At 43.4% G+C, this 22983-nt stretch overlaps 1 protein-coding gene and 1 long non-coding RNA gene across 13 annotated transcripts in view; one reads left to right on the top strand and one right to left on the bottom strand.

The window, feature by feature from the left end:
• Window positions 1–11247, top strand: part of LOC125961961 (uncharacterized) — a 28525-nt gene extending 17278 nt beyond the window's left edge. The window contains exon 3 of the long non-coding RNA XR_007473164.1: window positions 11069–11247. This is a non-coding gene — a long non-coding RNA (uncharacterized LOC125961961). The remainder of the gene's footprint in view (window positions 1–11068) is intronic.
• The window catches only part of ENOX1 (ecto-NOX disulfide-thiol exchanger 1), a 609533-nt gene that overhangs the window by 13537 nt on the left and 573013 nt on the right, over window positions 1–22983 (bottom strand). For all 12 annotated transcript variants that reach the window (XM_049701217.1, XM_049701216.1, XM_049701215.1 and 9 more), the window contains one exon: window positions 11244–11329. In XM_049701217.1, the coding sequence (XP_049557174.1) occupies window positions 11244–11329 (86 nt within the window). The remainder of the gene's footprint in view (window positions 1–11243; window positions 11330–22983) is intronic.

Raw genomic sequence — 22983 nt, forward strand, 5'->3', positions numbered from 1 at the left:
ATGATACAGTCAATTTTCCTAGGCCTATGAAACAAAACTTTAGTTAAACAGAGGCAGTCCTGAAAGTTGAAATCAATTGCATTCTAAAATTTTTATATGAATTGTTTTGAAATCTGAATGTATTTTTCCATAAAGCCATGTTAACAGGATTATTAGATTCCCATGTCAACTCACAAAAGATTCATAGTGAATTTGAAAAAGTAAGTTTTCTTTCAGCAATGTCCAAAGCACCTTCACCAGTATGCTGAGTTCCTTCTCACAACAATCCTGGAATATATATGGGACAGACATTATGATCTATCTTCGTGTTATAGCTGAGAAAACTGAGGGACTACAGAGGGTCGAGTGTTATATCAGAGAAAGAACTGGGGAAGAGTTCACCACATGTGGACTGGCCCCTGGCATTGGTTTGCTCTAAATGCTCCCCATGACTGTCAGAAGCTGTGGGTGAAGAACCAGGGGTATAGTGCATTCTTTCTAAGTATCAGTCACCTGGGGCATTTGTTAAAAGCACATTCCGTTTCTGACTTACTTCACTCTGTATGACAGACTCTAGGTCCATCCACCAACTACAAATAACTCAATTTCGTTTCTATTTATGGCAGAGTAATATTCCATTGTATATATGTGCCACATCTTCTTTACCCATTCATCTGTCCATGGACACTTAGGCTGCTTCCATGCCCTGGCTATTGTAAATAGAGCTGCAGTGAACATTGTGGTACATGACTCTTTTTGAATTATGGTTTTCTCAGGGTATATGCCCAGTAGTGGGATTGCTGGGTCGTATGGTAGTTCTGTTTGTAGCTTTCTAAGGAACCTCCATACTATTCTGCATAGTGGCTGTATCAATTTACAAATACCGTATGCTAACACATATACATGGAATCTAAGGGGGAAAAAAAAAAAGGTCATGAAGAACCTAGGGGTAAGACAGGAATAAAGACACAGACCTACTAGAGCATGGACTTGAGGATATGGGGAGGGGGAAGGGTAAGCTGTGACAAAGTGAGAGAGTGGCATGGACATATATACACTACCAAACGTAAGGTAGATAGCTAGTGGGAAGCAGCCGCATAGCACAGGGAGATCAGCTCAGTGCTTTGTGACCGCCTAGAGGGGTGGGATAGGGAGGGTGGGAGGGAGGGAGACGCAAGAGGGAGAGATATGGGGACATATGTATATGTGTAACTGATTCACTTTGTTATAAAGCAGAAACTAACACACCATTGTAAAGCAATCCTACTCCAATAAAGATGTTAAAAAAAAAGAAAGAAGGAAAAAATGGAGAAAAGGAGGGTGGGGGGGAGGGAGGAAGAAACCTTTTAAATTCCCCAGTCCAGCAATAACACGGGCAGGTTCAACTCTAAGGTTTTTCTAAATGTATCTGCATATTGACCACTGGGTAGCCTGCTGTTTCCCTCAACAATTGTCCTCCGTAAGGCTCTCTACGTAAACCAATACGTATGTAAATATCATGTGTGTTGGCAGTAAAGTGTTCCATGTTACGAATACACCACAATTTGTATTTAACCGATAAAAAAACCCAAAAAAAAGCACATTCCCTAGCCTCTTCTCTGGAGTCTCTAATTCCGCCCAGTGTGGGGTGTACCCAGATTATTGTTAATAATTGCCCCGGGTCAGGCATATTTGGGTTTACATTGAGGATTTAAATCAGATACCCTTGAATTTGCATCTGGGCTAGGCCTCGAGCAAGCTGTCTGACCTTGGGCAAGTCATTTAATAGCTGTAATTCTCAGTTTCTTCATGTGTATAATAGAAATAAAAACATCTCTTTCAGTGTAATTGTGAGGCTTGTTTGTAAGATGTAACGCAGGGCCTGGCACAAACACAATTTCTCTATATACCTGTCGTAGGCGATGCTGATCGAATACTACACACTAACAGTCAAACCTTTTGTGGTAGATGGGTCAAGCCCTGTGTTCATAAGCCAAAGAAAACAAGTACAGAGAAGTGTGTGGTCAAACCCAGTTTTTAGTTGGTCCAGAGGCAGTTTTCCTTAAGCTTTGTGAAGTCAAGGTGTTCTCTTAACAAGCTCCCTTTTTTCTTTTGGAGGACAGTACAGGTCATCTACAGTACGTTCCAGTCCCCAGTCAAATTCAAGTGATACCCCTGGGATGAGCAGTCTTTTTCCAGATCAAGCAGAGGCCACAGAGAAACTGACAGATGGAAGGAACAGCCATCCCACCACACACTTGTTTCCAGCACAGCTATCACCTTTTTTTGGAAAAGTGGCGAAGAAGCCTCGTTCATTAGGAGGGGGAGAAAAAGGGGAGAAAGGAGAGAAAAAGCTGAATTCTCGAGGGGAAAATAAAGATCTGATTTAAAGCTAATGGCTTTCTAGGAGGCCAGCTGGGGTTAGGTCAGGCCATCCCACCTAGCAGTCCTGCAGCTGACTATAAAAAGTGTAACATCTCACAACCACTGCGAGACTTTTCCTTGCCAAACTCTTCTGAACACACTTTCTTGAATTCTCACCATGCTCTTCTAAGAGAGGGGATAATTTACAAATGAGGAAACTGAGGTCCAGAGTGATTAGGTAACCCAGGCAGTAAGTGTGGAGCTGAGGTGCAGATCCAGGCTCCCTGGCTATGTGCTTTGACACTGATGCCAGTACCCAAATGGGTTGGGGATTGTGAAGTGGGAATTAGAAATAATCCATTTGGTCACTGCCTCTGTGCGCATGGGGGGGGACCATGGGGGAGGTGTCCCTGTACAGGAGGGCAGAGCTCCTCTGTGATGAATACTGTTTTAGAGTGATATCAACATCAACAGCAAAAAAACCCCCTGAAAGTTCCCAACTCAACCAGCCTATACAGTCATATGCTAATGCTTGGGCATCCCCTCCTGAACCATTCACCAAAAATTTGCAAGCAAATCGTGCGGAATCTTGGCTCGCCTGTACTGAAAAGTAGCAACATCTTGTTTTCCATGGTGGCTTTTGACCTGAGCCTAGACTTCAACCACAAAGGAAGCAGAAGAAGGCCTGCAGCAGGAAATAGGCGCCACTTCCTGAGTCCTCGCTGTGGGCCAGGCACAGCGTACATGCTTTAAGTGTATTGTCTCATCCAAAAATTCATTAAACAAGCAAATAAACCTTTCACTTGCTGGAAGAAAGAAATGTAGAGGCAAAAGATCAGATTCCAGTCGTGGAATGACCATTAACCAGCTTCACCATCTTGCCTAAGTCACTTAATCTCTTTGGGTATTTTCTCATTTGCAAGACAAGGGAATTGGAGAGAAGCTCATCAGATGCTCTAAGGACTTGGATTTGAGTGCTGGCCCTACCATATATTAGCACCGGTCTTCGGGCAAGCCATTTAAAATTCATCTGTCCACTAGGTTGTGGCAAAGATCTCAAACTGAGAGAATGTAATAGGTCTTTTGTGCACTTTTAAGCACAAAACAAACGGCAGCCAACAGTAGCACTTACTGTGTGCCAGATACTGCTGTGAATGCTCTTCATATATTAAGTCATTTAACACACGTTATAGCCCATAAAAAAACCCATTTTATAGACAGTGAAACTAAGGTTACAGAGACGTTAAATAAGTTGTCCAAGGTCACACAGCTAAGAAGTAGTGAAACTAGGATTTGAAATTCTCATAATTACTTAGTTTGAATAACCAATTAGCCAGAAATGAGCATAATGAAAACTGGTGTCCTCAGAAGTAGTGAACTCTCAGTTGCTGTTGGTAGTACAAGGTAACAGCCTGATTCTGCCATGAAGATGTAAATAATGTGGACAGGGATGTGTCACAATTACGGAGCAGTCACCCTCAAATGAAATCCCATCTAAAATATCCATTTAAAAAAAAATAACAAGCTTCTGTACAGCAAAGGAAACCATCCACAAAATGAAAAGACAACCTACCGAATGTGAGAAAATATTTGCAAAGCATATGTCTGATAAAGGGTTAATATTCAACTTATATAAAGAACTCATAAGCTCAATAGCAAAAATACAAATAATCCAATCAAAACATGGGCAGAGGATCTGAATAGACATTTTCCAAAGAAGAATACTGATGGCCGATAGGTAGATGAAAAGGTGCTTAACACCACTAATCATCAGGGAAATGCCAACAAAACCACGATGAGATATTATTTTAAATAATCTAGAGATGATTTAAAGTATAGGGAGGATGGATAGGTTACATGCAAATACCAAGTCATTTTATATAAAGGAAATCTATGGATTTTGGTAGTCACAGGGGTTCCTGGAACCAATCCCCTGCAGATACCAAGGGACAACTCTATTTGGGAACCAATAAAAGGAGCCTGATGAAAAAAAAAATCCATTTAATAAGGTGCTCAGCTCAATTCTAGAGCATTTCCCTAAAGATGTTTATATCTCATGTGAGAAGAAAAATGAAGGAGAAACTGCTTTCATGTTAGTTTGATGGTTCCTAAACCTTTTCCCTACCCTGACGAAATAACCTATACGACATGTGACATTTTGGGATCTCCAAGACAAAGTCGAGAGAAAATTCAGTTTTATCCACTGTTTTACCCTATGGCCAAAGAGTTTTTACTTTACAAATATCTTCATTTACTTTAATTCTGTTTTCTTCTCTTCCTTATAAAAATGTGTCAGCTCTTGTGATACTGCCTTCACAATATCCTTTCTCTTCCCACCAATCATTTCAAGACCATTGGTCTTGAGACCTGAGAGCGTCATGGAGTCATCACATAAACAAAGCATCCAGCACTCCCTGGGCTGAGCTCAGAGTGAGAGGTATCCGTTTCCCCACCAGGTGTGCAGGATTCCCTTCCCCATATCCCTTCTGAGGTCAGGGATCCTCTCTAAGCTCCTGTCTGTCATAGATGGAACACCGCGGTCCAGGGAAGGGCTGCTGCTGGCCCAGCTGGTGAGTGGAGGGACTAGAACTCAGTGCAGGGTTTCTCATGCTGAATCCAGCCCTGCTTTCGCAGCACTGGATTCGCTCTCTCACAAGGATACTATGAGGCGAATCAGATACACGTGGCTAAGGGAGTCCCGTGTGGATTACGATATAGATCAGAAAGGTGCCGTGACTATGAAATCTCATTTTCCCATATACCATGTAGTGGTGCTGTAGAAACTGGGGAGAACTCCCATAAACATGATGCTTTTATTACCCTCTTACCCAGCTGGCTTTTATTCTAAGAAACTGGGGGTCTGTGTCTTTTTAGCCTTTGATGTTGTCAGTGGATCCCTCCACTCCTATTTTGTTTAAAATTTTCTAACATTTATTCTTTCAGAAAGGATTGATTTGCTCTAATTAAAAAGAAAAGGAAAGATGAGAAGGAATAAAGGCTCCATGTAACTGAGGGGCTTGTGTGGTGGCAATACCACAGAGGTAGTTTGTAATCTGACTTATTTTCTGATTTGCTGACTCTAGCTCAAGCCCATTGCCTCCTTGCCAGGCCACTAAGCATGTGTATAAATTGACACGGGCCGGCATAAATCAATTGTTATGCGGGTGGGTCGGCTCCATGCCCCACATCGGTCAGGCAAGGGAAGCAAGTGGAGAGCGGTTCCTGTTTGGGGGACTGAAAAGACACCGACATAGGCTTTGTCAAGGCTGGAGAGTCAGAGAAGCCAACTGCAAAACCAGATTTCCTTCCATAGGATAAACTGACGGCTAGCCTTTAGCGCACATTTAAATCTTGTTCATCCTCATATCCCTGGGCAGATCACACAGACACCTTGCAACAAACATCTGCAGAGAGAGATACAGAACGTAGGTGGGGAGGGAGGAAGGACACAGAGGAAGAGGTATGAGAGGAAAAACGAAAGAAGATAAACAGAAGTGAGGACTTAGGAAAAGAGAAGGAAAGGACTGGAAGGAAGAGGAGCAGGGAGGAAGGCAAGGAGGTACGAGGAAAAGAACAGGAAAGAAGGAAGAAGATAAACAGAAGGAAAGAATTAGAAGGAGCAAAGGAAGGCTCTGGATGGAAGATGAGGGAAGGAAGGAAGGAGAGAAAGAGGAGAAAGGGGAGACATGCAGCAAGGACAGCTGAAGTGCCCCAGAGGAAACCAGGAGCATGAACACGGACTCAAGGGCACCGCCTGGTGGTCATGACCCTTATGTACTTCGCCCTTCTCCAACTCCTATTTCACTCAGTATCTATCTGCCTGCCAAATTTAGCACTTTATTAGTTGACATCTGATTCTCAAGTTAGTTCATAAATATACCATTTCCTCATTTAGACTACAAGCTTTTTTTTTTTTTTTTTTTGCAGTACGCAGGCCTCTCACTGTTGTGGCCTCTCCCGTTGCGGAGCACAGGCTCCGGACGCGCAGGCTCAGCGGCCATGGCTGGGGCACGAACCCGTGTCTCCTGCATCGGCAGGCGGACTCTCAACCACTGCGCCACCAGGGAAGTCCCTAGACTACAAGCTTTTTGAGAGCAGGGTCTTTTCTTAGATTTCTTTTGTGCCCTGGCCACTCCCCGTTGTGTTCTGCCTAGTCCCTAGACAGTGCTGAGATTGTGGAAAGCAGTGACTTGGTCCCTGGTGACCTTGTCAATTTCTCTTGCTTCCTTTCCACTTTTCCCGCAGCCAGATGGAAGTCTCGTTACCTCCGAAGTTTCACATGCCTTATGCTTTCCAGAGGTGCTGTGATGTCTAGAAAACACATTCACGATAGCCTGTCTAAGCAACAGAAGACTCATTCACTCATTAACATACTGTGACAGGTGGCCATTGAGGAGAACACCAGAATATACTTGCTATTAAAGATTATTCAGGTGGGCAATCTTACAAACACTACTTGGAACATTTTCTCCAACCTTACTGCCTAGCTAGCTGTCATCTGGGAAAGAATGCCCTTCAATTAAGGCTGATTTGAACCTCCTTGGAACTGACAAGGTAGTCTGTGTTTCAGAGGTATGCTTCTAGTATACAAATGCAAATGGTTTGCCCCTTTGGTGGGAAATGAACACTTCATGAGCGCCCAACCAGACACGGTGTCATGCCAAAAATGGCAACTCTGTCTAAAAAACTCCAGTCTCTGTGGCCACATTACATTGAGTCTGGTTTCAGAATCAAATCTTCCACTTCGTGGGTTTTGGGAAGAGGCTGCCGGCATGTAGAGGCGGGAGCCAGACACACTTTGAGAACTGGGTCTTAATCTCTTAGACGATACATAAATTGGGGGAAGAGGAGAGGACTCCCTCCTCTTGACTGTAAGACTGAAAATGCTCATCTGCTGCTGTTCAAATGTGACTTCCTTGCTTCCTTCCTAGGATCAGTGAGTGACCTTGAACGGCTCTGGGCTGATGTGAGAGGTTCTAGATACTGATCAGAAACCATTTTCAAGACAGTGTTGCCTGTGTGGAAGAGCTTACCTGCCCGTGCCCAAGGCATGAGTATTTTGGTTTTGTTTTTTTTGCAGTATGCGGGCCTCTCACTGCTGCGGCCTCTCCCGTTGCGGGGCACAGGCTCCGGACGCGCAGGCTCAGTGGCCATGGCTCATGGGCCCAGCCGCTCCGCGGCATGTGGTATCCTCCCGGACCGGGGCACGAACCCGTGTCCCCTGCATCGGCAGGCGGACTCTCAACCACTGTGCCACCAGGGAAGACCCCCCAAGGCATGAGTTTTGACTCAGCAAAGCTTCAAGAAGCCATCTCCTCTGACCACCACGGCCCTGCCTCCCTCTGAATGCAACTTTCTGACTTGGTCACATATTTCTGATACAAGAAAGCTGAGCGAATGAGAGTGGTTTAGAAGAGGCAGAGGAGAAAAAGTAATATGCAAACATCATTCTCAAGAGCAGAAATAGTATGTAACTGGAAAATGGCCTGTTTGGGGATACACAGTTTTAGGGACCCATGTGCAATTTACATGCCCGGCCTAATTTAAATCAGTTCCTGTCTCCCCTTCCATTTCTGATCATTCATATACCCAGCTGTGGCCTTTGGGGAAATCCTAAGAAAAACGGCTCTGTTACAGGCTGGACTGAGCCTGCTTTCCTTCTCCCCGTCAGCACAGGGGAAGGCAGAATCTAAATGTTATCTTAACAACAGTCGTGGTAATAGTGATGCTGTCTGATCTCAAGGAAACTGTGTTGTGCTAAGTGGAATTTTTAAAAAGCTCTTTCACCAGAGTCAGCAGATCTCCTGTGTTGCGAAGGCCAGGCCGAGTCCCCTGCTTTAATGCAGCATCCCCCCGACACCCGGTTCGTTTCTGATTAACGAGAGCAGGTGCCCCTGGCCGCTGTGCAGGAGAACCTCAGCGTCGGGGTCTGGCGGCAGCTCCAGGATTATGAACCTTCTGGCAGTCGGTGCAGGTACAAGGCCCTGGTGGATACTTAGAGGGCAAACCTCTCATTATTTTGTTTTCTGCTTAAAGCCCCAAGGATATGGAACTCCAGGATATAGCAGTAATTTGCTCTCTGGATTAAAAAGTCTAAGTATCCTCTCAGCCTCACTGGGATAGAAAGAATATTCGGTCCAATCCCTGGCACCCAGGAGTTTTAGTCAGAACACGTTTTGACATATTTTCAGGCGTGAGGAAAGAATCTGACAGCTCCACTGAGCATTCTGTCCAGGAGGTGAAGGGCTGTCTGGGAGAGACCGAGACCCTGTATATTTCCTCTGTGAGGGAAATACCTTCTTTATTATCTTCTAAAATAAAGGTATCAGTCTGAGATGAAATGGAATTCCCCTTGACCGAATCCCTTCCGGAAAGGCCCATCATCTAAGGACCAGAGACCAGGTGTGTGAATTCTCTCCTTACTGAGGGAGACCACACAGATCTCACCCGAGCGAGTGAATGATGGACACCGTCCTGCGGGGAAGAATAGAACAAGAGCTCCTACCCATCAAATAATCAATTATACCTGGACGTGCACGCGCACACACACCATATGCAACTCACACGTGCACGCGCATTTCATAGACATACAGATCGTCAACCTGCACTGATGGGCCAGAGGAGACAGGAGCCCTACAATTCTTAGACGAATGATGAGTGGATTCCTTGGCCATTTCAGCTCATACTGAAACCACCACTGCTTCTTCACAAAGGCTTCCCACTTGGGATTTCCAGAAAGGGAAGGAAAGAAATGTCAACAATACAAGGGAAGGATAATAGCAACAATAGGAATCATTTCTTGAGGGCTTACTCTATGCCAAGTACAGTGGTGCAAGTGGCCTTTCATTTAATCCTCCAGGCAAAGGTAGTGGTGATATTATGAAGAATGGTATTGGAGAAGGAAAAACAAAGTAGGCCTTCAAAGCTTTCTTTCAACAAAGTAACATCGTATCACTCCTCCTCATTTCATCTGAGTTCAAAGGACCGTTTTCTGTCATCCTCCCCTCCCCCCCTGGAAGTGAGGGGAGGCCACAGGGAAGGCAATAACACGATTCTGAACGTCAAGACTCTTCCAGTCTCCTCCTTCCATCTCACTCTGTATGGTCTACCCTGTCACCAGCTGCAGGAGAATAAGAGGGCATGGATCTCTATGCCTGAAAAACACTTTTTGTTCCAGATGACTTCTCTCAAAGCTGAAGTATAAGACCCGTTAGAAAGGTCAAGAGCGAGCAATCCCACTACTGGGCATGTACCCTGAGAAAGCCATAAATCACAGAGTCATGTACCAAAATGTTCATTGCAGCTCTATTTACAATAGCCCAGAGATGGAAACAACCTAAGTGTCCACTGACAGATGAATGGATAAAAAAGACGTGGCACATATATACAATGGAATATTACTCAGCCATAAAAAGAAACGACATTGAGCTATTTCTAATGAGGTGGATAGACCTAGAGTCTGTCATACAGAGTGAAGTAAGTCAGAAAGAGAGAGACAAATACCGTATGCTAACACATATATATGGAATTTAAGAAAAAAAAATGTCATGAAGAACCTAGGGGTAAGACAGGAATAAAGACACAGACCTACTAGAGCATGGACTTGAGGCTATGGGGAGGGGGAAGGGTAAGCTGTGACAAAGCGAGAGAGAGGCATGGACATATATACACTACCAAACGTAAGGTAGAGAGCTAGTGGGAAGCAGCCGCACAGCACAGGGAGATCAGCTCGGTGCTTTGTGACCGCCTAGAGGGGTGGGATAGGGAGGGTGGGAGGGAGGGAGACGCAAGAGGGAAGAGATATGGGAACATATGTATATGTATAACTGATTCACTTTGTTATAAAGCAGAAACTAACACACCACTGTAAAGCAATTATACTCCAATAAAGATGTAAAAAAAAAAAAGAAAGAAAAAGAAAGGTCAGGCGGTTGTGGGATTGTGAATGGGTAAGATCATCTGAATCAAAATTAGATGACAGTGTAGCAGTGTAATCGATACTGACCACTGAAGATTCAGAATGACTGTATGTGTGTGTATTCAGGTCAGCGAGCTGTGGGCCTGGTCCTGCACATCCCAGGCGCTTTGCTGTGCTCTATGGAAGAGCTTCTTACTTCCATTTTCCTTCTCAGCAGGACACTTAGCAAACTGCCCAGTGACAGGCCTAGCATCTCTGTCCCCTTCCAGGGCTCCCCAAGGCAGTACTGGTTAATGCCGTCACTTGATTTTCACAGAGGCCCCTCTCACTGTTCACTGGAATTTGATACATAAATTGAGCTCTTTCTGTCCCTTCTCTTTCGGCGCACAAACACCCCAGTGGGCTAGGAGGGTAGCTGGTCTGCAGAGGAGAAAAACCAGCCTCACGGAAATGAGGAGTGATGTCCTGACCCTGGGTATGACCCTCGAGGGGCATAGCTGAGAGGAACTTTTGTAGTCATTTTTTTTTTTTTTCCATTTGGAGAATGATCCTAAAATACCACCATTAATACAGTTTTCTTGAGAGTCATATCAGAGTTTTATGTTATTTGAGGTGATTTTTCCTCTATTGTGTGGAGCCCTTCACATAGAATCCTGTGAGAATATGGTCTAAGGATAGTGCCCCATCAGTCGCCCTGACAGGATTTCTCCATTGTTGTGGGAACTTTCAGGCCAACCTGCACTTTTAAATCCCTCATATGCTTTTCAAAGGAATTTGGCATGTGCTGAAAGTAACTGTTATTTTTGATAACTGCTTTTCTTTCTACAGAGACAAAAGCAAGTGAAAAGAAGACAACTCTCTACCGGAAACTGAGTTCTTGTGAAGAAGTACAGATCAACCTCCATACGCTATTACATCCCTAACGCAGCTCACGCAGCTTCGGCCTGCAGCCAGCAATCAACACGCTACATTTTAGCAATGCAAGTTGAGAAAAAGGATTTACCTTGGAGTCCAGCTGCTGCATGTATGACCAGAGATATTCTATATTGGCTCCAAAAGGGTGGACGTGAAGAAACGTTGATATGATGCCTGAATTAAAAAGACAAACACTGAACATTATTGAGAGGCAAATAAAAGTCTCAGGTGAATAACGTCATCTGACCCCAGGGACAGTTTTGTCAGGCTGAGTCGTGGTCTTGCCATTTCTGACGGCTCTCGGCAAGCATTCAATAACTGCACGTTTTGAAGACGGTAATGGTAACACGGCCAACAGAACACTGTCTCCTGGAACGACAGTAGTTGGAAAAGCGAGACTCTAAGAAAACACATGGATGAATGAAGGTATTTCTAAACAAAGACTCCTGGAAGCATTTCAACTACCAATTTTATGCTTGATTTGCCAATATAAAATTGTAGTTATTGGAAGGATAAAATGATCCCTTTTCTTTCCCTCACTAGACTCTGCAGTATGAAAACGGCTCCTACAGCTGTGTCAAATTCCCCTGATAATTACAGCTGCTAGTTACAAAGAGTATTTAATCCATATTTCCCCTCACTGCCACTGAGGGAAGCACAAATCCTTGCCGTCTCCCCCTGGATCTCGCTGTTGTTTTAAGGGAGCCAGCCTGCTCTCTCCTTCTCGCTGCTGTAATTTACAAGATCATTTTAAAAGGCCCAGGAATGGACGGTTTGGCTGGAGTCTGATTATAAATCAGAGGGCTTTTCCATCGTGAAATTCAACTGTCAACATTGTACTGACGGATGAAAAGCTGAACGGTAGCGTCGGGGCTGACGTAAAAGCATTACCCTCCTACCCTCCCTGCTCTTATACCCAGAATCAAAATGGTGAAAACGAGGACGTCAACTCCATAGCCTGTATCCTTCTATTTGTTAAGAAACTGGGTTCCGACGGACACTTCTGGCTTCTCTCTGAAACAGGCTTTGAGATGAATCAAATTTGAGGATAAGGCCTCAACGTTCTGTTTATTGTGATGCTCGAAAGCCAAAGGTCAGAGGCTTCAGACCCACAGGGCAAGCACAGGCCGAGCACATCGTTCTGCACTAAGTCATGCTATGAATTGCAGGGTGGCCTTGGATAGGGTCTCACGGCCCCTGATCTCCGGTGTGATGCCTGCGATGCCCTGGATGAGTGTCAGTTTCTAAAGAAAAGTTCTCAGTTTATCCTTAGGCTGAGAGCAGAGAACCAAAGAGTCTACACAAGTACTTCCGAGACCTAGCCTCAGAACACTGCTTTTACGTGGGTTTTCTTGGTGGACAGTGAAATGAAGAACACAGAGACGATTAGTTACATTTCTCCATAAAGTTAAAACCCCAGTCTTCAGAGATTGACCTTTTCCCTGAAATATAAAGAACTACTGTATTATTCTGAGATTGTGTTCTTCGTTTTTTGTTAAAATGTCCTTCTCTTATGAAATAATGGTGATGACAGAAGGTAACAATGGTAGTTTTAATCTCTTTAAGTGGCAAATAGCCATTTTTAATATACGTAAGTGGGATTGTTTTGTCCCCCTCCTACCACTTTGTTAATTTATGTTTTAACTGTATAGACCTGGCAACTACTTCCCTGTGTCTGAAATTCTCAAATCTCGTGAGGTGGCACTATAAGTAACTGCGTTACCAGTAAGAGTTAAAAGTACAGAATCCCATGAATGATTTACTTAGAAAATAAATTAGAATAGAAGTATTTAAAAAAATAACATTTCCATTTGCATTCCTTAAGTGGGAGAGAGGGGGCAGAATTCTTATGGGGAATTGATTTTTTTTTTTTTTTTTTTTTTGCCTCGCCATGCTGTGTGGCTTGTGGGATCTTAGTTCCCCGACCAGGGATTGCACCTGGGCCCTCAGGAGTGAAAGCACCGGGTCCTAACCGCTGGACTGCCAGGGAATTCCCAAGGGGAACTGCTTCTATTTCAGGATGGTGAGTGGGGCTTTCCCTGCTGTCCCAGGCCGAGGACAAGTGGTGCTATGTCTACTGCTTTCCACAGAGAGCCTCCAACAAACGGTAGGCAGACCCCTGCCCGCTATGAGGAGGAAAGGAGGACGGGGAAGAGAGGAGTAGTCAGTGCTGGCTGGCTTTGTGAGAAGGCGAGGGTGTTCCCAGTGAGAAGCTTTTCTCTTCTCTTAAATGCGATGCTCCCAGGGAGCGCCTCAAGAGAGCGGCTTGTAGAGACGGGGGAGGGGGGGGCCCTGCAAGGCGGCGAAGCACATTCCTTTCCTTGGCTGGACTTCCGCTTAGGCAGCAGACTGACTAATCTGGCTTTGTGCAGGCGGTGGGGTGCTGTAGCCTTTGGGTGACAAGAATGTGTCAGTTTCCCATGGGACAAGGGGGTATCTCAGAAGGTAGACGGGCTTGAGCAGCCTTACAAGTATCCCAGGGCCCCAGCAAATAGAGAAAAACAGGACAAAGAATCATCAACATCTCCTGGCTAACCTGCAGCCTCTCCTATAAATGCCCCTGGGAGTGTGACAGGAAGTTAGTTAAATGCCTCCAATAGAATGAATAGGATGGTTCAGAAGAGGATGGGGGTGGGGGCTATGGGGGAGTGGCTGACAACTCTTTTTTTTTTTTGCCATAGGTAGGCCTCTCACTGTTGGGGCCTCTCCCGTTGCGGAGCACAGCCTCCGGACGCGCAGGCCCAGCGGCCATGGCTCACGGGCCCAGCCGCTCTGCGGCCATGTGGGATCTTCCCGGACCGGGGCACGAACCCGTGTCCCCTGCATCGGCAGGCGGACTCTCAACCACTGCACCACCAGGGAAGCCCAGACAACTCTTGACCTAAGAAGATGAAGGAGGAAATTCAGGGATACCAGAAGTGGGAGGACCTGGGGTGGCCGCTTTTCTTGCCTCTGTGATGATGGCCTCCCTCACTGTTGACTGTCCCACAGCCCTAATCTTGGGTCTGTAACCGCAAGGAACTCTGCCCTTAGACAGTATTTGTGTGTTCTGGTTCAGTAGCAGGAATATAGTATACAGTTACAATAAATGTGTGTTGAATGAATTTATCCTCTAGAACTGAGAATGGCCAGTGTACTTCTTTAAAATTTCTACTGTTCTATTATTGACAAATCAGGAGAAATAAGAACCTTAAAAATTGCTACCCGTACTAACCAAGGATGTAGTACTCTTTCAAATACCAGGTAACTTCGAGGAATTATTCATCAGTGATTCCTGCCCTTAGCTCATCCTGTTATGAATTCAGGACAGAGTAACTTGGATATTTTGGGCATGGAAACTTTTTATTGAAACTACTTTGCTCATAAAGCTAAGGGGAAAATGCACATGTGATTTCTATATATCTTTCTAAAATCAGATGAGAAATCCTAATCCGGACATGAGTACTTTTCCCTAGGAGAATATTTAGAACCATCTTGGTGGGAGCTGGTATTAACAAGCCATTAGCTTTTCCTTATAAAAGTTGAGCAGTTGCCACTAAAGACATGTGGGGTCAAAGCAGGTAGTTAAATAAAGGTTTTCCAAGCTCTTCCTCTGGATGGCAACCAAGTTCTTCAGTATCGCTAGAGAGGCAGCGGAAATGGGAACACCCTTAGTCATCCTCCTCCAAGTACTGCACCCCTCCTCCCCCCCTTGATCCTGCCCATGCCAGTGGCATCACAGAAGCATCAGTCACGGCGTCTGAGAAAAGGTAGTTTCTAGGCCTGGGCTCCGGATCAGATTCACTTCGGGGAAGCTTCCTAAACAATCAAACTAAAGTCTCTGCTTAAGCTCCTTTAAAGGAACTGGGATGTTTCCTGAGAATGGGGAAAAAAAAAAAAAAAAAAGGATAGTTGTAACTCAAAATCCAATGAAAAATGCTACAAACCCAGAATTGGAAACTATTTATGGTTCTCTGGAAGATCATAAACACTGTAAAGGTTGGGTAAAAGGAACACTAGGAACTGAGGGTGGAGAACTCAGCCACTACTGAACGGGTGGGTCTCCAAAGGGATGACTCAAGAATTGGTCTTGGCTGGTCCCATGGAGAAGCGAGGTCTCCACATTGAAGAATGGGCTTCCCAACAGTGGAAAATACAACTGTAAGTAGCTAATTTAAGAAAATAAAGAAGGAATAGAGGAGGCTGTCAGTACTCTTGAGTTTCCTGAGTTTCCTTCAGGGCCTGAAACACTACTTTAGGAAGATACACAAACCAGCTCCAGACAGCATGTGGCAAATCCCTCATTAGGAAGAGGCCCATTTAAACAAGCACATAAAGGCATTCTGAGCTTCTCCCGCCAACATCATCTAGTTTATTCTCATGTTTAGATGTCACTGAGACCAAGGGAGTGACATTCAAATTAGCCAAGTAGTGCTAGATTTTTACTGATTCATTTCCTTAGCAGCAATTAGATGCCAAGGTCCTAGGGACACAGCATTGCCCAGACTGACAAGGTTCCTGCTCTTGGAGAACTTATATTCTAGGTAAGCAACACAGACGATAAATGCAAGGATTAAAAAAGGAGATATGTTCAGAGAGTGGTGGGCATATTGCAGAAAACAAAACAGGTAATAGGACAGGAGTGGGAAGTATCCTCAAGCTTGGTGGAGGGCTGCTTTATAGGAGGTCAAGGAAGGTGAATTTGTCCGTGTGTCAGATGAAGAGGAGTCAGCCACAGAGAGCCTGGGGGAAGGTGACTCAGGTACAGGCACCAGTGAGTGCAAAGGACCTGAGGTGGAAATGGGGTGGCAGGAACAAACTTGGCTTCAGAGTGGTGCAGCATGCGTTTAGAGGTAGGTGGGGAGCCAGATCACGTAGGGTCCCAGTTTAAGGGGGCTGGATTAAGCTCTAAACATAGCAGGAAACCAATGGAAGGGTTCTAAGCAGGGGCATGATATGAGCTGAATTATGTTTTCAAATTTTCATTCAAGCTGCTGTATGGTGAACAGACAAAAGGGAAACTGGGAAACCAATTAGAAGTGTTTGCAACAACCAATGGATCACTGAAGAAATCAAAGAGGAAATAAAAATATACCTAGAGACAAATGACAATGAAAACACCACGATCCAAAACCTATGGGACACAGCAAAAGCAGTTCTAAGAGGGAAGTTTATAGTGAGATAAGCTTACATCAGGAAACAAGAAAAATCTCAAATAAACAACCTAACCTTACAGCTAAAGCAATTAGAGCAAGAAGAACAAACAAAACCCAGCATTAGTAGAAGGAAAGAAATCATAAAGATCAGAGTAGAAATAAATGAAATAGAGACTTAGAAAAAAATAGAAAAGATCAATGAAACAAAAAGCTGGTTCTTTGTAAAGATAAACAAAATTGATAAACCTTTAGCCAGACTCATCAAGAAAAAAAGAGAGAGGGCGCCAAGTCAATAAAATCAGAAATGAAAAAGGAGAAGTTACAACTGACACCACAGAGATACAGAGGATCATGGGAGACTGGTATGAGCAACTATACACCAATAAAATGGACAACCTAGAAGAAATGGACAAGTTCTTAGAAAGGTACAATTTCCCAAGACTGAACCAGGAAGAAACAGAAAATATGAACAGACCAATCACCAGCACTGAAATTGGATCAATAATTTAAAAACTTCCAACAAACAAAAGTCCAGGACCAGATGGCTTCACAGGAGAATTCTACCAAACATTTAGAGAAGAGTTAACAGCTGTCCTTCTGAAACTATTACAAAAAATTGCAGAGGAAGGAACACTTCTGAACTCATTCTATGAGGCCACCATCACTATCACCCTGATACCAAAACCAGACAAAGATATTTTACCAAAAAAGAAAACTACAGGCCAGTATCACTGATGAACATAGATATAGAAGTCCTCAAGAAAATACTACTAAATCAACTCTAACAGCTCATTAAAAGCATCATACACCAGGATCAAGTGGGATCTATCCCGGGGACGCAAGGATTCTCCAGTATCCGCAAATCAGTCAATGTGATGCACCACATTAACAAACTGAAAACTACAAACCATGTGGTCATCTCAATAGATGCAGAAAAAGCTTTTGATAAAATTCAACATCCATTTAGGATAAAAACTCTCCTGAAAGTGGGCACAGAGGGAACATATCTCAACATAATATACAGATTTCTTTTTCTCTTATGGACTCTTATTCTTAAAATTGTATTGATACTGGCACAAAAACAGATATATAGATCAATGGAACAGGATAGAAAGCCCAGAAGTAAACCCACACACTTATGGCCAATTAATCTATGACAAAGGAGGTAAGAATATACAGTGGAGAAAAGACAGTCTCTTTTACAAGTGGTGCTGGGAAAGCTGGACATTGACATGTAAAAGAATGAAATTAGAACATTCTCCAACACCATACACAAAAATAAACTTAAAATGGGTTAAAGACTAACTGTAAGACTGGATACCATAAAACTCCTAGAGGAAAACACAGGCAGAACACTCTGACATAAATCGCAGCAAGATTCTTTTGGATCTGTTTCCAGGAATCTCAGCTCTGCAGAGGAATAGATGTCTCTAGACACAGGCATATTAGCTGGAAACCTACAGAGGACTGACCAGAAGACTGGAGAGCCATCAGGGAGGGGTTATGTGAAATCTGGGTCTCCCACTAAGCCACTAGGGGACAGTTGTCTGCAGGTGGCTGCAGAGTGACAAAGCATTTATGAGAAGTGGAGAGAGACAAGACTGGGAGTGGGTAGCAGAAGAGGGATCAAACACTTGTGGTTTGGTCTGATGTTTCTAAGTGCCTTGGGATTCTAAAAACCTTTAATTTTCCAAAAAGCAGTTTTCCTACTTATTCGGTGATTATAATACCTGATCTTGTACAGTTAGGTTTTTAGTTTTTTAAAAAATATCTGTCTTTCTGTCTTATTTTAACTAAACTCCTGAGACTGTATTTGGGCCTTTCAGTAAATTGTTCCTTGTATCTGAAATGGCCTTGACAACTCCCCATCTAACCAGAGGAAACTCTATTCATCCTTTAGGGCTCCCTCAACTGTCCTTTCTTCCCACAAGGCATCTGCAGCTGAAATAGCTCCTTCTCTGTATTTCTGATTTTAGTTTCATGGTCATTAACTACTTTCTTTCTCACTAGTCTATAAAATTCTTGAGGGAAGAGATCACCTTATCACCACCGTCCGCTAAGATACATCCTGGTACATGGCAGGCCACTAGCTCCCAAAACACAGTCCCAGAGGTGACTGCTTCAGTATCACCTTGGATGTTAGTTTTACAATACACAGAATCTCTGTGTGTGAGGACAAAGATTCTGTCTTTTAAACAGGCTGCCCAGATGATTCTTTTCCACAATGAAGGCTGGTAATTTTTAGAGTAGGCTCTTGACAAATGTTTGCTGATTTACTGATATGGACATTTGAGTCTTGGAAACAAGATTTAGGTCAATGACTCATTCTTTATGGTCAGTAGCTTTCACACAAGAACACACTCCCCAGATTACTTTTCTCAGGTGCAGACTAAATATAGCCTCAACTCTATTCACTGAAAACACCAAAAAAGTCGCCACTCAACCTTCTTTAAGTGTTTTCTCTACATCTCCTTCATCTGCTTCCTAACACCCATGTATAAGGGGGGACATTTCCAATTCAGATATAGGCTGGCTGTGAGGAGATGGGTTAAATGGTGAGAGTGATGGAAATGGTGGTGGTGGTGGTAGGAGGGGAGGGGCTTGATGTGAACAGTCATCTTGGTTCCCCATAATATGTATGTCCTGATCCGCAGAGGAGTCACGATGGTATGTGAAGAAGCTTGCCTGATCGTTAAGAATGTGAGGATGGTTCTCCGGGGCCTGGGGGAGTCTGGAACAGCAACTTTATAAACAGAGTTGTTGAGAAGGTTTTGACTATATTTGGATGGGATTTACAATGATGACCAGCATTGACAGGGTGCCTGTCAGGGCTGCTGGGATTGGAAATGTGTTGTGTTGGAATTAATTAAAGAGCAAGAGAAGATGGAGTGATACAGACCCAGGGTTAGACTGTCAACATCTCCTCAGAGCTATTTGCCTGTCAATAAAAAATTTTGATCCATTCTCCTTCATAACAATAGCCAGGAGTTTCCAACCAAACACAGCTCCAAAGCTTTGGTCCTAAACCAGAAGCACTGACTCATCCTCTCCCACACAAGTCCAACGCATGCCAAATCCAACATGTAGGGCACATGTGGAAGGAACCAGGAGCTCTGGCATAGACACTAGGCAATGTCAAGCTGACATTGTGTGTGGTTACCATACAGTGTTGAGATATAAAATGCTACCCTCCAAAACTCCCATAAAAATGTAATTCTTTTAGGTTCAATTATATGCCAACCTGTCTTCACAAGGATTGATTGCATAATAAATAATCTAGCAATCAATAATGAAGTGCTTCCTAAGGGCCTAGCTACTTTAGTTGAGTTGGAACATAGCACCTGATGCTATGTTCACTGTCAAGCAGAAAGTTTGGTAGCATGGTGGGTCTCCCAAGGGACTCAGGATCGAACTCTGCAAAGCTCCAAGTAGTGTTACTGATGAAATTCCATTGATCTTCTGTAATGTATATCAAATTTATATGTCTTAAAGACACCAATTTTATAAAACGGTCGTGAGAATCTCTGGAAAGAATATACTCTTTTGCCCAGATCAATTAATGTCACAAATAACTAGGATTGCTCATTATTTAGGAAGCTCTAGCCTCAGTTTTATGTGTTCTGTAGATGAAATCCATTTGAATAGCTTAGCTTTCACTCCCCTTTTCTCTTCCAGGCAATCAAGATTTGTGCCACTGTGCATTTTTTATATAACATCTGTGTGTCCCAACAGGGGGTTACCTGAATATATTTGCGTATAGCACATATATAGGCATCTACATGTGCTGAAGATTTTGCCAATAAGCATTTCCAATACAAGGGAGATTTTCTGCTGTGCTCCTAGCCTTTTAGAGTGACTTAGAGCAGGCCTACTGTATCCTATACATGGGTTTAGTTATTCCAAGAGAAGATTCCAGGGAAATTGCAGAGTATTCCTGACCCCTCCAGATGTATCAGAAGTCCAGGGGGCTCCCAGAATCATTCTCCCCACAAGTGTTCTTCAGAAAAGAGTAGACCCAGCACCAGAAACTCCCTTCTCTCTCTAGCCTGGTCCAGAGCAGTTTTGGACCCATATTCTGTCATTCCGTCTCTATCACAGTCCTTATCTGGATTCCAGAAGCTGCAGGAGAGGTCTTTATGGTCCCAACATTTAGATTTCTACAAAACATGACCGGCCAAACTCAATTAGCAGAGAGGCACGTTTAATGGCGGGGACAGCTGCACCCTTCGGCAAGATCCGTTTAGCCAGTCTTGGAAACTCTTCTCTACCCTGGCATTCTTTTGAATGATTACTCTCTCCTTGACTACAAAACAGTGTAAGTACCTAGGAATTGGGGGGTAGGGTTTGGGCAGGAAGTCACATCTGTAATAAAACTTCCATTAAACAGAGTAAAATAAAATATTGTGGTGGAGAGGTAATGGAGACATGGAGGGAAAATTAAATTCCTAAATTTAACCAAACCTTACGTCTCCAGCCTCCCTTCTACCTAAACAGTCTCATATATTCATTCAAATTGAGTGTCACATGCTGTTTTTCTTTTGTTCAATGCTGAACTTTCAAATGCTAATCTGAGGGACCAGTTTAAGAGACCCTTACAATGGTTCAACTTAACGATTTTTTTGACTTTATGATGGTGCGAGAGCAGTACACATTTAGTAGAAACCATAGTTCAAATTTTGAATTTTGATCTTTTCCCCACCTAGTGATATGCAGTATCATATTCTGATGCTGGACGGCGGTATTGAGACGAAGTTCCCGGTTAGCAACACGATCATGAGGGTGAACAACCGACACACCATTCTGGACCCACACAACCAATTCTGTTTTTAACTTTCAGGAGGGTAGTTAATAAATTACATGAGATATTCAGCACTTTATTATAAAACAGGCTTTGTGTTAGATGTTGCCCAACTGTTAGCTAGTAAGTATTCTGAGCATGTTTAAGGTAGGCTGAGCTAAGCTACGATGTTTGGTAGGTTAGGTGTATTAAATGCATTTTTGACTTACATATTTTAAACTTATGATGAGTTTATCGGCATGTAACCCCATCATAAACTGAGGAAGACCTGTGTGTGTGTGTGTGTGTGTGTGTGTGTGTATGTGTGTCCGTGTCGACACCTATAGCAATTTATATATAATATAAATACTGTAAATAAATTTATATATGTAAAATAACATAGTGTGCGTATATATATAATCTATCCATCTATCTATATATACAGTAACTATTTAGCAGATATTGTAAATGAACTATGTTCTCCAAGTAGAACATAAAAGGAGAAGCAGCAGTCTATTGTGAGAGGAAGGAAATAAAGAAAATGGATACCCATTTCCATTTTTTTACCGTCAAGTGGTCTATATTATTCAGACTTAAAGAGGGAGAGTTTACTGCTGATCATTAATTACGTGCTCTGTTCATACCCTGAAAGTATCATGGGGGAAATCACAACTTTGTCACACTGAGCGAAAGAGAAACAGTTGTCAGAGTTTGACACATTTTCCAATAGGAGAAAAATCCAGTTGCTAACTACATACAGGTTCATTTTGGGTTCCTGGAACTGATAGCACATCAGCATGTCTTATGAAATTTGTGCACGGCATGTTATCACAGCTGTGTATCATCACAGAGGGAAAAAAATAATTGGTTTTCCTTGGAGTAGCTCTAAGTTGATGTCATATTCAATAACCTTGTAGTTGAAAAAATCTATAGATGATGGATGAAGTTGGGACTATCTTTTGAATTTAATTCCTCCTGTGCCAGCTTCTACAGGACCTGATGTACCTGTCATTTTGAGGTGAGTGCATGCAATATTTAGAAACTGCAACCAGGCGGTACTTCTGCCAGATAACGAACCACAGAAGAACAGTTTGTCTCATGTGTACAACAGCCTCGTTCCTCACTCTTAATCATGCCATAGAGGAGCCAGGCTAAACTTGGACGCTAACACTGGGGTCAGTGCCAAGGTGCAGCTTGAATCAATGCTGTGCATCAGGGAGTGAAGCTGGTGGCTTCTCCTTCTCTGGATTTGAGAACTCTGGAGACAGCCTTAAATATACAGGCTTCGAAGGTGGGGTCCCAGGCACGGTACCACCACAGCCCCACTGAGAAGACTTCCTTATGAGACTAAGTACTGCTTTTGTATACACTGATCACTATCAAGTGGGGACAGGGTTGGATTGGGAGTCTGGGATTAGCAGATGCAAACCGGTATATACAGGATGGATAAACAACAAGGTTCTACTGTACAGCACAGGGGACTATATTCAATATCCTGTGATAAACCAGAATGGAAAAGAATATGAAAAAGAATGTATACATATATGTATAACTGAGTCACTTTTCTGCACAGCAGTAATTAACACCACATTGTAATTCAACTATACTTCAATAAAAGATAAATAAATAAGAAAAGAGAGAATATTTAGAGCTTTCTCTGGTCCTGACAAAGAAAAAGCCAACTTAGATATATTTCGTGGGGCAACTGAACATGTTTAGGTGAACAGCAACTTCCTTGCTGCTTCCTTCCCCTTCCTTAGCGGCCAGCTCTTCTTATTTATCTTGGATAAATGAGTCCAGACTTGGGCAGGGAAGCCTGGCTAGACTGTCCTAGATTGGCCTAGCACTGTAGTCTAGATGTCCCTGTATCATCAGCATTTCAGGTTTGGCCTTGGGACTGACCTCAGGACGTGGCC

Source organism: Orcinus orca, chromosome 18 (assembly GCF_937001465.1).
Source record: "Orcinus orca chromosome 18, mOrcOrc1.1, whole genome shotgun sequence".
Lineage (NCBI taxonomy): Eukaryota > Metazoa > Chordata > Mammalia > Artiodactyla > Delphinidae > Orcinus > Orcinus orca.